The sequence below is a fragment of the Nerophis ophidion genome, linkage group LG07 (assembly GCF_033978795.1).
Source record: "Nerophis ophidion isolate RoL-2023_Sa linkage group LG07, RoL_Noph_v1.0, whole genome shotgun sequence".
Lineage (NCBI taxonomy): Eukaryota > Metazoa > Chordata > Actinopteri > Syngnathiformes > Syngnathidae > Nerophis > Nerophis ophidion.
In genome coordinates, this window is record NC_084617.1 from 43,989,868 (window position 1) to 44,005,453 (window position 15,586).

Genomic DNA, 15,586 nt, shown 5'->3' on the forward strand with positions numbered 1-15,586 from the left:
TCCACAGTCACATATACACACAGTACAGGCCGAAAGTTTGGACACACCTTCTCATTCAATGCGTTTTCTTTATTTTCATGACTATTTACATTGCAGATTGTCACTGAAGGCATCAAAACTATAAATGAACACCTGTGGAGTTATGTACTTAACAAAAAAGGTGAAAATAACTGAAAACATGCTTTATATTGTAGTTCCTTCAAAAAAGCTACCCTTTGCTCCGATTACTGCTTTGCACACTCTTGGCATTCTCTTAATAAGCTTCAAGAGGTAGTCACCTGAAATGGTTTTCACTTCACAGGTGTCATAGTTTTGATGCCTTCAGTGACAATCTACAATGTAAATAGTCATGAAAATAAAGAAAACACATTTAACAATGCTATGAGTTTCAAGTGTTTTGAGTTAAAAGCTCCTCACCGAACCACATAAGCTTGTAATTTGAGGTCTTATGTATACTGTATATTACGAACGTTTATGATGTACAGTATATGCTGACTACAAGAGGGCCATGCATCCTTTGTTGTACTTTAGAAGTACACTGCTCAGATATTCAGCCTTAATGTGGAGTTTCATGATGAGTCTTTGATAAATGCATATAACTTTACAGTATATATAGGCAGTGGTACCAAAGTTGGTACTTTTATAGGTACTGATTTAATTAATGTAAAATAAACCAATTTTTGATACTTAGGTTGGATTTATGGTTACCGGCTGAAGCACTGTGTCATTTCAGATTGTTGTAGGTCAGGCATTTAAAATAGAAAAAAGTCTGATATAATGTCATTTCTTTATATTATTCATAGAATTGTGTATTTGCTTTTTTTTTTTTTGCCTTTCCTAGTTTTGTGGTGCAGTGGTTGATGAGATGGATGCCTTACTACCCCTGGCAGCCGCCTGCAGGGACACCTCTCTTCTGGACGTTCGATCAAGCTTCGTGGAGGCGTGTAGCCGGGCGGCGCTCGCCATCCTTGCGCGTTTGGAGGAGAGAGCCCTAGAAGTACCATCTTCTTTACCACTGAAGAACCTGCTGGCCTTGTTGGCCACTTGCATTTATGTGCTCCAGAGGCTGCAGCACTACCAGGCACGGCTGAAGGATCCAGCAGCTACTTTAACCAAAGTGTAAGGAGATTGTGTGTGTGTGTGTGTGTGTGTGTGTGTGTGTGTGTGTGTGTGTGTGTGTGTGTCGTCAATGAAAGATGCTGTGTGTGGACTTAAATAAGAAACACAAACCTTTCAATCTTAAACTACTGTATTAGAATATGTGTTTGTCTGGACCCCGACATGCAGAGCATCAGGTAAGTACAGAGAAGAAGCCCTTTTTTATGAGGGAAAACAAAAGTATCAGAAAAACCTAAAAAGGGAGCTGGGAAGTGCACAAATAGCAAATGGGTATGAAGTGCAACTCAGAGCAAAGAGCACTGGGCTGACATATGCAGCATCCTGATTGGCACCCAGGCACTGGTTTGTCCTGGTTGCCAATCATGGACAAACGGGGGGAGTCTGTGCTCATCTGTAAACAGAAAGTGAACAGGAAGTAATAAAAGAAACTAATGATAACTGTTATGTTAGAAAAGGGATGTCCAAACTTCTCTCCACTAAGGACCGCTAACTAAAAAATTAAAGCAGTGTACATATATATATATATTAGGGCTGGGCAACGATTAAACATTTTAATCAAAGTTAATCGCACTATTTCTCTGATTAATCGCGATTAACTGCATTGTATACGCAAAGCCCAATAATGAATTCAAAAATTGGGGTGTAGTGCACCTTTATTGGAATATTCCCCCACATGAACAAAAGCACCAAAACATTTGTTGTGCAAACAATTTAAATCAGTCCTTGTTAAACAGTAGCAGTTAAATAGCATATTTTATGAAAATCAACTCAAAAAATGTAAAAACAAACATTTAAGCTTATTACTACCACTGCCAGGGTATTTAAGTTATCCCGTTTGTTATGGAAAATAAATATAATCTACATATATAATACATAATCTACAAATATAATCTCTGAGCCACAATCATAACATCTGAACAGGCAATTTCTGAGGTAACAGAAGAATTTTTTTTTTTATCAGGGATCTTATGTTTAAAAAACCTATATTATAGGTAGTGGGCTGTTTTAGGGAATTTTTGATCAAATTATCCGTAGTAGCAATATTAATAATGTTGTGTTTATTCTGCGTAGTGCATTTAAAATAATTATGACCATATCTAGGAATTGATATGATGGGAATTTGCCGATTGTTTGATGTTATGAGCCAGGGAATAAAAGAACTACCCTACCCAGCTTGCAACAGGAGTGACGAGCATGCGCAGTAGCCCGGTATAGGTTGTGTCGCCATGACGGCATCTTATATGTTGTGATATGCACGCTCTGAAAGCAAAAGTTAAGAACTCAGCCAACACTCCTCATCTGCATTATTCATAAATGGACATACATATACTCCGCTGCTTCACAGGCCGCTGGATGTAGCTGGCAAAGTATTCCCATGCTAGCTAGCCGGTCTAGCAAGCACGCATCATTCAGTCCAAAACGGCCCGATCTATCCACATCCAGAATTGTCTGGCGGTCGTAAGTGATCCCGGAGTGACCACGCTGTAAGCCAGCCATGAAATTTGCAGAATTGTCCGGTATTTTTGCCAAATGTTGCATCTTTACCAAGAGCCCCTTGACGCCGGGCGACGCCATCTTGTTAAGAAAAGGTGTTAACAAAATAAAAGCATGTAAACAACATACGCAAATGTGCGATAAAATAATTGTCGGTGTTAATAGATTGATGAGTTAACTCATAATTAACGCATTAATTTGCCCACCCCTAATATATGTATATATATATATATATATATATATATATATATATATATATATATATATATATATATATATATATATATATATATATACATATATATACATATATACGCACAACTAAACTTGAGGTGCACCATCAAGCATGGAGTGATGGTTTAATAACTTATAAACGCATGCTTACCTTAGCTAAAGCTAAATATTACTCAAATCTCATCCACCGTAATAAAAACGATCCTAAATTTGTGTTTAGTACGGTAGCATCGCTAACCCAACAAGGGACTCCTTCCAGTAGCTCCACCCACTCAGCTGATGACTTCATGCAATTCTTTAGTAAGAAAATTGAAGTCTTTAGAAAGGAGATTAAAGACAATGTGTCCCAGCTACAACTGGGTTCTATTAACACTGATACGATTGTATATACGGCGGATACTGCCCTCCAAAATAGTTTTTCTCGTTTTGAGGAAATAACATTAGAGGAATTGTTACAACGTGTAAATGGAATAAAACAAACAACATGTTTACTTGACCCTCTTCCTGGGAAACTTATCAAGGAGCTCTTTGTATTATTAGGTCCATGAGTGCTAAATATTATAAACTTATCACTTTCCTCGGGCACTGTTCCCCTAGCATTCAAAAAAGCGGTTATTCATCCTCTTCTTAAAAGACCTAACCTCGATCCTGACCTCATGGTAAACTACTTGGCCCTGCACTCTTCAGCATCTACATGCTGCCGCTAGGTGACATCATACGCAAATACGGTGTTAGCTTTCACTGTTATGCTGATGACACCCAACTCTACATGCCCCTAAAGCTGACCAACACGCCGGATTGTAGTCAGCTGGAGACGTGTCTTAATGAAATTAAACAATGGATGTCCGCTAACTTTTTGCAACTCAACGCCAAAAAAACGGAAATGCTGATTACCGGTCCTGCTAGACACCGACCTCTATTTAATAATACAACTCTAACATTTGACAACCAAACAATTAAACAAGGTGACACGGTAAAGAATCTGGGTATTATCTTTGACCCAACTCTCTCCTTTGAGGCACACATTAAAAGCGTTACTAAAACGGCCTTCTTTCATCTCCGTAATATCGCTAAAATTCGCTCCATTCTGTCCACTAAAGACGCTGAGATCATTATCCATGCGTTTGTTACGTCTCGCCTCGACTACTGTAACGTATTATTTTCGGGTCTCCCCATGTCTAGCATTAAAAGATTACAGTTGGTACAAAATGCGGCTGCTAGGCTTTTGACAAGAACAAGAAAGTTTGATCAAATTACTCCTGTACTGGCTCACCTGCACTGGCTTCCTGTGCACTTAAGATGTGACTTTAATGTTTTACTACTTAAGTATAAAATACTACACGGTCTAGCTCCATCCTATCTTGCCGATTGTATTGTACCATATGTCCCGGCAAGAAATCTGCGTTCAAAAGACTCCGGTTTATTAGTGATTCCCAAAGCCCAAAAAAAGTCTGCGGGCTATAGAGCTTTTTCATTTCGGGCTCCAGTACTCTGGAATGCCCTCCCGGTAAAAGTTCGAGATGCCACCTCAGTAGAAGCATTTAAGTCTCACCTTAAAACTCATTTGTATACTCGAGCCTTTAAATAGACTCCCTTTTTAGACCAGTTGATCTGCCGTTTCTTTTCTTTTTCTCCTATGTCCCACTCTCCCTTGTGGAGGGGGTCCGGTCCGATCCGGTGGCCATGTACTGCTTGCCTGTGTATCGGCTGGGGACATCTCTGCGCTGCTGATCCGCCTCCGCTTGAGATGTTTTCCTGCTGGCTCCGCTGTGAACGGGACTCTCGCTGCTGTGTTGGATCCGCTTTGGACTGGACTCTTGCGACTGTGTTGGATCCATTATGGATTGAACTCTCACAGTATCATGTTAGACCCGCTCGACATCCATTGCTTTCCTCCTCTCCAAGGTTCTCATAGTCATCATTGTCACCGACGTCTCACTGGGTCATTGTCACCAACGTCCCTGGGTGTGAGTTTTCCTTGCCCTTATGTGGGCCTACCGAGGATGTCGTAGTGGTTTGTGCAGCCCTTTGAGACACTAGTGATTTAGGGCTATATAAGTAAACATTGATTGATTGATTGATTGATATATACATATATATTTAGCAGTCCTTAGTGGAGAGAAGTTTGGATATCCCTTTTCTAACATATATATATATATATATATATATATATATATATATATATATATATATATATATATATATATATAAAGTGCGGGTACTTTCCTGGCCCGTGTGTGTATATATATATATATATATATATATATACACACACGGGCCAGGAAAGTACCCGCACATTATATAGTATATATATATATATATATATATATATATATATATATATATATATATATATATTTGGATGGGTGTTCATTTACTTTTGGCAATGTAGTGTATGTACAAACCCCGTTTCCATATGAGTTGGGAAATTGTGTTAGATGTGAATAAAAACAGAATACAATAAATTGCAAATCCTTTTCAACCCATATTCAATTGAATGCACTACAAAGACAAGATATTTGATGTTTAAACTCACACACTTTTTTTTTTGCAAAGAATAATTAACCTAGAATTTCATGGCTGCAACAAGTGCCAAAGTAGTTGGGAAAGGGCATGTTCACCACTGTTACATCACCTTTTCTTTTAACAACACTCAATAAACGTTTGAGAACTGAGGAAACTAATTTTTGAAGCTTTTAAAGTGGAATTCTTTCCCATTCTTATTTTATGTAGAGCTTCAGTCGTTCTACAGTCAGGGGTCTCCGCTGTCGTATTTTACGCTTCATAATGCGCCACACATTTTCGATGGGAGACAGGTCTGGACTGTAGGCGGGCCAAGAAAGTACCCGCACTCTTTTTTTTATGAAGCCACGCTGTTGTAACACTTGTCTTGCTGAAATAAGCAGGGGCGTCCATGATAACGTTGCTTGGATGACAACATATGTTGCTCCAAAACCTGAATGGACTTTTCAGCATTAATGGTGCCTTCACAGTTGTGTAAGTTACCCATGCCTTGGGCACTAATACACCCCCATACCATCACAGATGCAGCGTTTCAGGATATTGTTGATAAATGAGTTTGGTTTTGCATAGTAGTTTTAACTTGCATTTACAGATGTAGCGACCAACTGTAGTTACTAACAGTGGTTTTATGAAGTGTTCCTGAGCCCATGTGGTGATATCATTTACACACTGATGTCGGTTTTTGATGCAGTACCGCCTGAGGGATCAAAAGTCCGTAATATCATAGCTTACGTGCAGTGATTTCTCCAGATTCTCTGAACCTTTTGATGATTTTACGGACTGTAGATGGTAAAATCCTTAAATTCCTTGCAATAGCTCGTTGGGAAATGTTCTAAAACTGTTAGACAATTTGCTTACAAAGTGGTGACCCTCACCCCATCCTTGTTTGTGAATTACTTAGTATTTCATGGAAGCTGCTTTTATACCCAATCATGGCACCCAACTGTTCCCAATTAGCCTGCACACCTGTGGAATGTTCCATATAAGTGTTTGATGAGCATTCCTCAACTTTATCAGTATTTATTGCCCCCTTTCCCAACTTCTTTGTCACGTGTTGCTTGCATCAAATTCTAAAGTTAATGATTATTTGCAAAAAATAAATAAATGTTTATCAGTTTGAACATCAAATATGTTGTCTTTGTAGCATATTCAACTGAATATGGGTTGAAAATGATTTGCAAATCATTGTATTCGGTTTATATTTACATCGAACACAATTTCCCAACTCATATGGAAACTCGGTTTGTATTTGACTTGTATCCATCCAAGGTACCCTTTTGAACAGATTTGCATTTTTCGTTGTTATTATTATTAAACGCTTAAATCTCTAGATCAACTTCAGGTCTATCTGTCGATATACAGTAAATCAAAAAAAAATATTTTTTTATTTTTTATTTTGTGCTCTTTTTTTCAAAGAAAACCCTGTTTTAATGGCATAAACACAAAATATGCAACAGTCGCACCCCCCAAAAATGTCAATATTGATTATGTCAATGTTGAATATTTGACATAAAGTAATTGGAGCCTTATATAAGTAATTAATTCATAACCATTGTTTGATTAAATATTCCCTCCATCCATCCATCCATTTTCTACTGCTTATTCCTTTTGGGGTAGCGGGGGGCGCTGGTGCCTATCTCAGCAACATCGGGCGGAAGCCGGTGTACACCCTGGACAATTTGCCATCTCATCACAGGGCCAACACAGATAGACAGACAACATTCACACTCACATTCACACACTAGGGCCAATTTAGTGTTGCCAATCAACCTATCCCCAGGTAAATGTCTTTGGAAGTGGGAGGAAGCCGGAGTACCCGGAGGGAACCCACGCATTCACGGGGAGAACATGCAAACTCCACACAGAAAGATCCCGAGCCCGGGATTGAACCCTGACTACTCATGACCTTCGTATTGTGAGGCAGCCGCAATAACCCCTCTTCCACCGTGAAGCCCTGATTAAATATTATTTAACATAATTTTTTATAGTTTTTTTTAGCAATGACAGTTTAAAATAAATTGAAAATCTTGGGGAACAAAAAAGCCCCACTCATAAAAGTGTTGAAAACAAGTCATACATTTTTTTTTTTTACTTTTAAAAATTTAATTTTTAGCTCAAGTTCAGATCTTTCCGTCGATTAAAAGTTTTTCAGTATTTTTTAAAAATGTTTTCTTTTTTGTTTGTTTGTGTTATGCAATTTTTGTCAGAGAAACCTTCTTTTTATGTTACAAACACAAAAAATTTGCAATATTTTCCCTCCCAAAAATGTTTCAAAGTGGAATATTTGATGGAAGTGTTTGGTCAAAAAATCACAGTAACATTGATTTTGATTCATTATTCATTTTTGAGCAATTACAGTTTCAAATGAAAAAAAAACAGTCATCAGAGTAATATTGCAACTTTTCTTGTTACATTTCACTTGTTTGCTCTTTTATTCCACTTTTTTATGTTTGTTATTTTAATAGTATTTCTAGGGTGTGCTGCAGGTCGTGACAATATGATTAAAAAAGGACAAGAGCAAAGTGATATTTTTTTTGGTATGATAGATGCTGGATTTGTTTGGCATCCAAATGTACTCCATTATTGATAGAAACCCCAAATAAAATGGAACACAAATAAAAACTGTGACTACGAGTCAGTGAGTCACACATTCCATCCCTATTAAGAACCAATTGACGGGCACTTTTACATAAGTGACTGCAAAAAAAAAGGCATCCCACCAAATAAACACTTAACTTCAAACTTAGGCCTGACATTCTCTGCAGTTGAGTAAATCATGAGTAGGAAAATAGTTAGCAAAAAAGGTTACACATTTAATATTTAAGAACACAGGTGCTGAGTTAAAGTGCAATGACTGACAAGTGATAATGACACCCATATTGTGTCTACATCTGGTTAGTTTTTATGCCTCATAGTACCCCCTTAACTTTTGACCTCCACATATCCCCTCCAAGGCATCTTGCTCGCCCCCCTGCGCTCCTGTTTTTCCACCTCTGCCCTCTTACGCCCCTTCTCGCTCGTAAAGTACTTTTCCTCTCCCCACGTTTTCAGGCTTCTTGCACCCCTGCACCCCCCTGTTAAAGTCTCACCTCTTTCTGGAAAGTATCAACACTGGGAGATTTACGAAAAAAGGCAATATGTCGCAGCAAAGTTTGAGTGTAAATCAAGTGTCGTTTCACGGCCAATTCCAGTGTGTTGCTTTACAAGAGTGTTTGGCCCTCCTTTCTTCCCAGGCACCTGAGCTTGCTGCCTGTCCAGAAGTACCAGGACACAGTTGAGGCCTTGAAAGAGCAACTGAGATGCTACTGTGTGCAGGTGTGTCTCACCTGTGTCTTTCAAGATGCAGAGAGTCACCACTGGGATGACCCCAAGCCCTTCTATGAGGTAAACTGTTTACATTCATACTTTATTTACTTTTCTGCAGGCAAGCTACTTTTCAATTGACCGCTCCCATACACACACTCAGTATGTTTACATGCGCCACCCAACTAATTATTGTCCAAATATGCCTGAAAGATGCCTTTTAAATGATGAATGGGATTTACGTATTTAGATGATCTGAAAAACCACTTCCCTCCTGCATGAATATGGATTATCATCAGTGGATACAAATTAGCATAATAATACAAAATGATTAGAATTATTATTATTAGTGCATCTACAAGGGGTTCCTCCTCCTCAGTCTTCAAACTATCATCAAGGACCCTTGAATGCACCCCAGTTATGTGCTACATTATGAGATGCAAAATTGATTATTAAAGATAACTTTTTCGGACTCCGCCACAAATAGACAAATTATATTTTGACTTTTCTTCTATCAACACATGAGGGTTCCCAAATGTTGGCCCCGTGTGTGATTGCATAAAAGTGAGCTTTCATGACGTTATGTCTGACGACTGTATCAACTTTACTGTGAACAGTCAAGTGTTCCATGTTGGCTGGGTCACTCCCAGACTTTTGCAGTTTTTGAAGAAGGTTGTTATACCCATGACTAATTTGACTAAAAAACAATCCGAGAGGGACATGCGGTAGAAAATTGATGGATGGATGGACAAAAAGGGAATAAGCGGTAGAAAATGGATGGATGGATGGATGGATGGACAACCTTTTTATTTAATTAATATTTAGTATTACATTTTATGTTAATGACAGATTAAAACAAAATTGTATTTATCTTTGTATACACATATATATATATATATATATATATATATATATATATATATATATATATATATATATGTATGTGTATACATATATATATATATATATATATATATATATATGTGTGTGTGTGTGTGTGTGTGTGTGTGTGTGTGTGTGTGTGTGTGTGTGTGTGTGTGTGTGTGTAAATATATGCATATTTAATCAAATAATCACCCAAAAAATAATTGCATTAATCATGTGTAAACACAGATTAATCACATAGTGTATTTTCACTGGACGTGTTCCTTTAATAAAACCCCGGATAGTTACCTGAAAGGCTGCGCAGGTTTTTATATGGGGCAATAATCAGGTCAATGCATACTAAAGTGGTGTTAGAGGAATATTTTCCCACCTTTGAGATGAATAGAATGCTTTAGAAGTTACTAGCATTGGCCTTTGTTTTGCTCAAAGAGATAAACTCAGATGATATCTCTGTGTCTCTTATCCTTGCACACACACATATATATATATATATATATATATATATATATATATATATATATATATATATATATATATATATATATATATATATATATATATATAATTTTCTCTCATTTTAATGGTGTTATGATATACTAGTGGGAAGCGAGAGTGGATAATCACGTGTCACGTTAACTTTCAGTTTCGATCCCCGCCAATGCGTTGCTGCCAAAGTGGTCAAAAGCACAAAAGAACCATTTCAGTGAACACTCCCAACTTTAGAGAGCTCGGTATATTACTTTTTGTTTAAAATAATTTGTTAACTTTCAATTCTAGTCACCTCTCTTTATCTTAGACAGGGCAGAATTAAAAAATCTGGGCGGACTCTTCCCTAATGGGAATGTCCAAGTATTGCACCGATGAGTGAGGAGACTCCAACTGGTGTCTTCGCACGCACATTTTACTTCAACATTCCCCAAAGGGTCTTTAGATTAACAGCTACCGAGTTTTGAAGAAATAGTTTACATCCATTCATTCTCTTAATAAAATTACATAGGTGTAATTGTTTAGAGTTAATTTAAGTTGAACAAACATGTACTTTGCTTCCATCAATCACACCAAAGTTGACAATATCAGTTTCTGTACACTGTCAGGTGACTCTATAGGCTGAGGTATTCTGAAGGATTCAGGAACCCAAGGACTAACCCTCTGGAGCTTTCCCGCCTCTTTCTTTCATGCGTCCCCACTCTCCCTCCTCCATCAGAACATTTTACTATGAACTTCCTGCGAACATCTGTGGCTTCCATGCTACCCCAGGGGCTCCAGGGGTTCAGCTGTCTGATGTCTGCAGTCTACTGTCTGGAAAGTAGCAAAAGGGCCCCTACCTTTATGCCCTTAAACCAATGGAAACCTCCCCGCTTTCCTGCCATACGCTGCTTTTGTCTCTTTGTTCCTGCCTCCTTCTCCGGGTCAACGATGTCAGGCATACCTGCTGTGTGCAGGTGTGTGCTTTTCTTAAAGCATGTGCATCTGTGCAGAAAGGTGCACATGGAGCCACATAGTACAATGTGTCTTATATTTTAAACTTTGTGAAGTTGAATGCATCAATGTTCTATCTTTTTGTACGGTGGCCCTCATTACAACACCATTTTCCAACTAGCGTTCAAATTTTTATTTTCTTCTTAAAGGTGACAATCAGAAATACTTTAGTAATCACCGAAGGGAAATTACGATGTAAAGCAAAATCCCATTCAAGATCAGACAAACTTTACAGGGAGACAGAACAGGATTGCTGACGGGTCTGCCAACTTTCGGCGCCCCTTACAAAAAACGTGAGAAACAGGTAAAGCCTGAGGCCAAGGAAAAAAAACATCATAGCCATAGCACACATAAGCATGTATGTAAGCGGAAACATCAACGAACACAAAAGACATTAAAATACATTAAAATAGCAGAGCTGATGCAACCAGCCATTTCTACATACAGCTACAAAAGTAAAAACAAACAAAGAAAACATACACTGCGGTGGCCTTTGCAGTGTTTTATGCCATCGTCTGCTGGGGTGTGGAGAGCATGGCCAAAGACAGGAGCAGACCCAACAAAGCAACCAAGAGAGCCAACTCCACCCTCAGCCCCCCCACCAACTCTCAGCCAGTGTCCAGTCTGCATGGATGAGCGAGGATACGTCTAAGGCAGGGGTGTCTAACTCAAATACGGAGTGGGCCAAAATTTAAAACTGAACAAAGCCGCGGGCCAAGGTTGAACAAATGAACCTTTTAATAAGGACCCAAAAAAGTTTTTTGCATTGAATATTTAACAGGCAAGGCTTATATAACTTTATAGTGACATACAAAATCCAGTATCAAATAATAATAATTAAAAATATCAATGGCATATCAAACAAAATTTAATACAAATTTAATGCCTCTTTTCCTATTTGCAGCCTTCTGAGGTAAATATCAAAAAAAACTTTTTCCACAGGCTAATAATAAATTTGAAAAAAAAACCCAATAATGAATGAACATTCAAGCCTTGAAGTCGTAAGAGAAAGTGCGAGAATAAAACCTTAATTATTGCTCAGTTTGCTACTCTGATTTGCTTGAACACAGAATATGGAACAAGCAACGCTTATATACAGTAACTTAATAATGCAAAATCAACTTTCAAAAAACAAACATCAATAGTATATTAAATACAATTTAAATAAAAAAAATAAGGCCTCTTTTCTATTTGCAGCTTTCTGAGGTAAATATCAACAGTAACTTATTCCACAGGCTAATACATTTGAAAATAAAACAACAATGAGGTGGGCGGGGTTTGGGTGTACATTGCAGCGTCGCGGAAGAGTTAGTGCTGCAAGGGATTCTGTTGTCTTTATGTTGTGTTACGGTGCGGATGTTCTCCCGAAATGTGGTTGTCATCCTTGTTTGGTGTGGGTTCACAGTGTGGCGCATATTACTAAGAGTGTTAAAGTTGTTTATTCGGCCCCCCTCAGTGTGACCTATATGGCTGTTGACCAAGTATGCCTTGCATTCACTTGTGTGTGTGTGTACAAGCCGCTTACATTATGTGACTTGGAGGAAAAGCGGACGTTACGACAGGTTGTAGGAATTGCTACAATATGGTTGTCCTGGTGGAAATCGGGAGAAATTCGGAAGAATGGTTGCCCCGGGAGGTTTTCGGTAGGGGCACTGAACTTTGGGATTCTCCCGGGAAAATCGGAAGGGTTGACCAGTATGAGTATTAGCGGTGAATGCGGTGTTAAAGCAGCACCGCCGCTGTATAGTACCGACGGGCCAGCTCTAATGTTAATTTGATTTTGCCTCAAGGGCCAAATGAAATTACACGGCGGGCCAAATTTGGCCCGCGGGCCACAGTTTGACACCCATGGTCTAAGGAGACCGAGGTGTCTGATACTTGCTCTTTCAGCCAAGTAACTGTGAAACTTGTTGGTCCCATCTCCGAATCCCTGTCTCCGCATCTCCTCCAGTCTCTCCAAACGGACTCCGGTGTGGTGGAGACCCAGCAGCTGTTCTCCATGGCCGAAAGGCGTCCGGGAGGCAGATCCAGAAGTTCACAAAAAAGCACGGCAGAAGTCACGAAAGTGCCAACCCTTGTCGCACAGTCCCAAAGGGTCCCGAACCAAAAGGCAAAAACAAAAACAAAAAACAAACACATGACAAAAAGATGGAAACACCAGGAACACAAAAAAAAAATATCAAAAATATTTGGCTATGATGATTTCTGTATTTTTTCTATTCAGGCCTCGTACACATTGCAGGTCAATTCCAATGTTTTTGCCCATTTGCGAACTGTATCAGATTTTTTGCTGTCAGTGCAATTCCAATTTTTTTTACATCCGACCCAAACCTCGTTCATATGTGAAATAAATCGTATATTTTGCGATGCGTCCTCAACGTGGACAATCCCACGCTCATCCGACCAGACCGTTGTCAAAAAGCTAAACAGGTCATAATCATTCTGCAAAATAGATGGTTACAAAATAAGTAGGATCAGAAAACAGGTGAAAATAAAATATTTTGGAACTTACGTGAATGTTCCACCACTCCTGTCTCCGACTGCTCGCCCACAGACACGCTCTTCAAGCCAATATTGAAGCAAAATATCCTGTAACACTGCTAGAAACAAAACACTGGTCCTCATTCTTCTTAATTATCTACACGCAATAATTTGGTTCAGAAAATGTTGACTTTGATTGCAAAAAATCATTAAAATAGCCACAAATGCGAAGGTAGTGGATGCAATACTTCAATACACACTGCATTGCGTGCGACATCATGACGTGATGTCCGCATGCAGGTCAGGTTGCATTCACATTAGAAATCTTTTTTTTTGTAATTGTCACTAAAAAGATTGGAATTGACTCAAAATCTGAATTGGACATTTTACTCTGCATTGTAAAAGTAGCCCTTTACTTATTGTTACAATGTTGAATACTACCATATTTTAGCAGTGCGTCACAGATTAACGGACGTACCTATGTGGTCATTCTCGTACACGCTGTGTTGGCGAGTCTGTTCCCCCTCTGCTGAGCTGACAATGCTGAGACTGCTGCCTACACCTTCAAAGGCATTCCTTCTTGTTTTATGCCCTGCCACCTGCTCTGATATCTGTAGAATAAATACTTCCGTGTTTGTTTGTCTTTTCCACATCTTGGCCGCTAAACTCCCACGGAAAAAGACGGCGACGTTACGACTTGGTACAAAATGAAGTAGGATAAAATTATTATTTTCCATCTTGACATGCGCATGATAACACAGACGTGTAGCGACATAAATGCTGGTAAAACCAGTTTTTGTTTATGCCGCTTTGTTTCAATCAGAGAGTGCGCAGGTGTACCTAATATTTTAACTAGGAATGTATATAATGGGTACCGGTATTCTTTGGTATTGATTTTTAACCCTTACAATTCTGGACAATTTTTTTAATCCAGCTGACCATCATTATGACATGCTGTCACATTCACTTTAGGTGCCATTGCTACGCGTTAAACAATGGTAGGATTTAATAGACATCTTGGAATAATGACAAATAAGGAAGCAACACCACACAAAAGTTTGTAACGCAACAATATTTCCTCCTCAAAAGTCCCTCAAAGTCGTGCAGGCTAATAAGAGTTAGTGACAGTTTGAAGTGAGCGCGCTTTACTCACGACCGCCGCTACCGTGTGTCATCAACTATCCTCCCAGCGATCCAGTAATCCAAAGGCCAATATTAATCCACTCGAAAAAGTTAACAATTTAAGTAATATATTAATCCATAAAGTTGCTTTGAAGCAAGATATCATCCACTGATCGGTCTCTAGTCGCCGCCTGATGTCATTCCATTGCGCAGCATCAAAACACACGTTGCTTAACCGCACACCTATCTATCATGGTAATTGTTGTATTAAAGTATATGATATATTTGATATGATATATCATGTAAAAGGTCTGCTTACATAATATTTCCAGCTGAGGGTAACTGTAAAGAGTAGAAAGACAGTGATTGCATCGCACCTTGCACTGTAGACATAGTTGACTTGTTTAAGACATAAAAAGTAGGTGTTGATAGCAGACTTCCTGCTGTGAGATGTTTCATGATGTTGGTAGTGTACAACCTATTCTGCTAATAAAAATGCTCTAAAAAGTGATTTCTTTTCACATCTTTAATGACACCAAGTACACATAGTAGAAATAAGAGTACCAATATTGATAAGAAATATCGATATTGGCATCTGTATCGATAACATCCAAAAGATAGCTATCCCTAGTTAAAAAGCTAAAAAGTTGTATGTGTTAACAAACCAAACATACTCTTCATTCACACAATTCTAAGACAAAAAAATGCATCTCAATTACAACATCCATCCATCCATCCATCTTTTTTCTACCGCTTGTCCCTTTTAGGGCCGCGGGGGGTGCTGGAACCTATCTAAGCTTCATTTAGGCGGAAGGCGGTGTACTTCCTGGACAAGTCACAACCTCATCACAGCGTCGTCATTTGTAAAAAAACAAAAAAACAATAATATTTAAAAAAAAAAAGAAAATACATGGTGTGTGTAAGAAAAGGAGCAGGAAGAAGCAAA

At 38.6% G+C, this 15,586-nt stretch overlaps 1 protein-coding gene across 4 annotated transcripts in view; it reads left to right on the forward strand.

The window, feature by feature from the left end:
• The window catches only part of kiaa0825 (KIAA0825 ortholog), a 523,244-nt gene that overhangs the window by 111,696 nt on the left and 395,962 nt on the right, over positions 1-15,586 (forward strand). For all 4 annotated transcript variants that reach the window (XM_061906242.1, XM_061906241.1, XM_061906244.1 and 1 more), the window contains 2 exons: positions 842-1,119; positions 8,604-8,754. In XM_061906242.1, the coding sequence (XP_061762226.1) occupies positions 842-1,119; positions 8,604-8,754 (429 nt within the window). The remainder of the gene's footprint in view (positions 1-841; positions 1,120-8,603; positions 8,755-15,586) is intronic.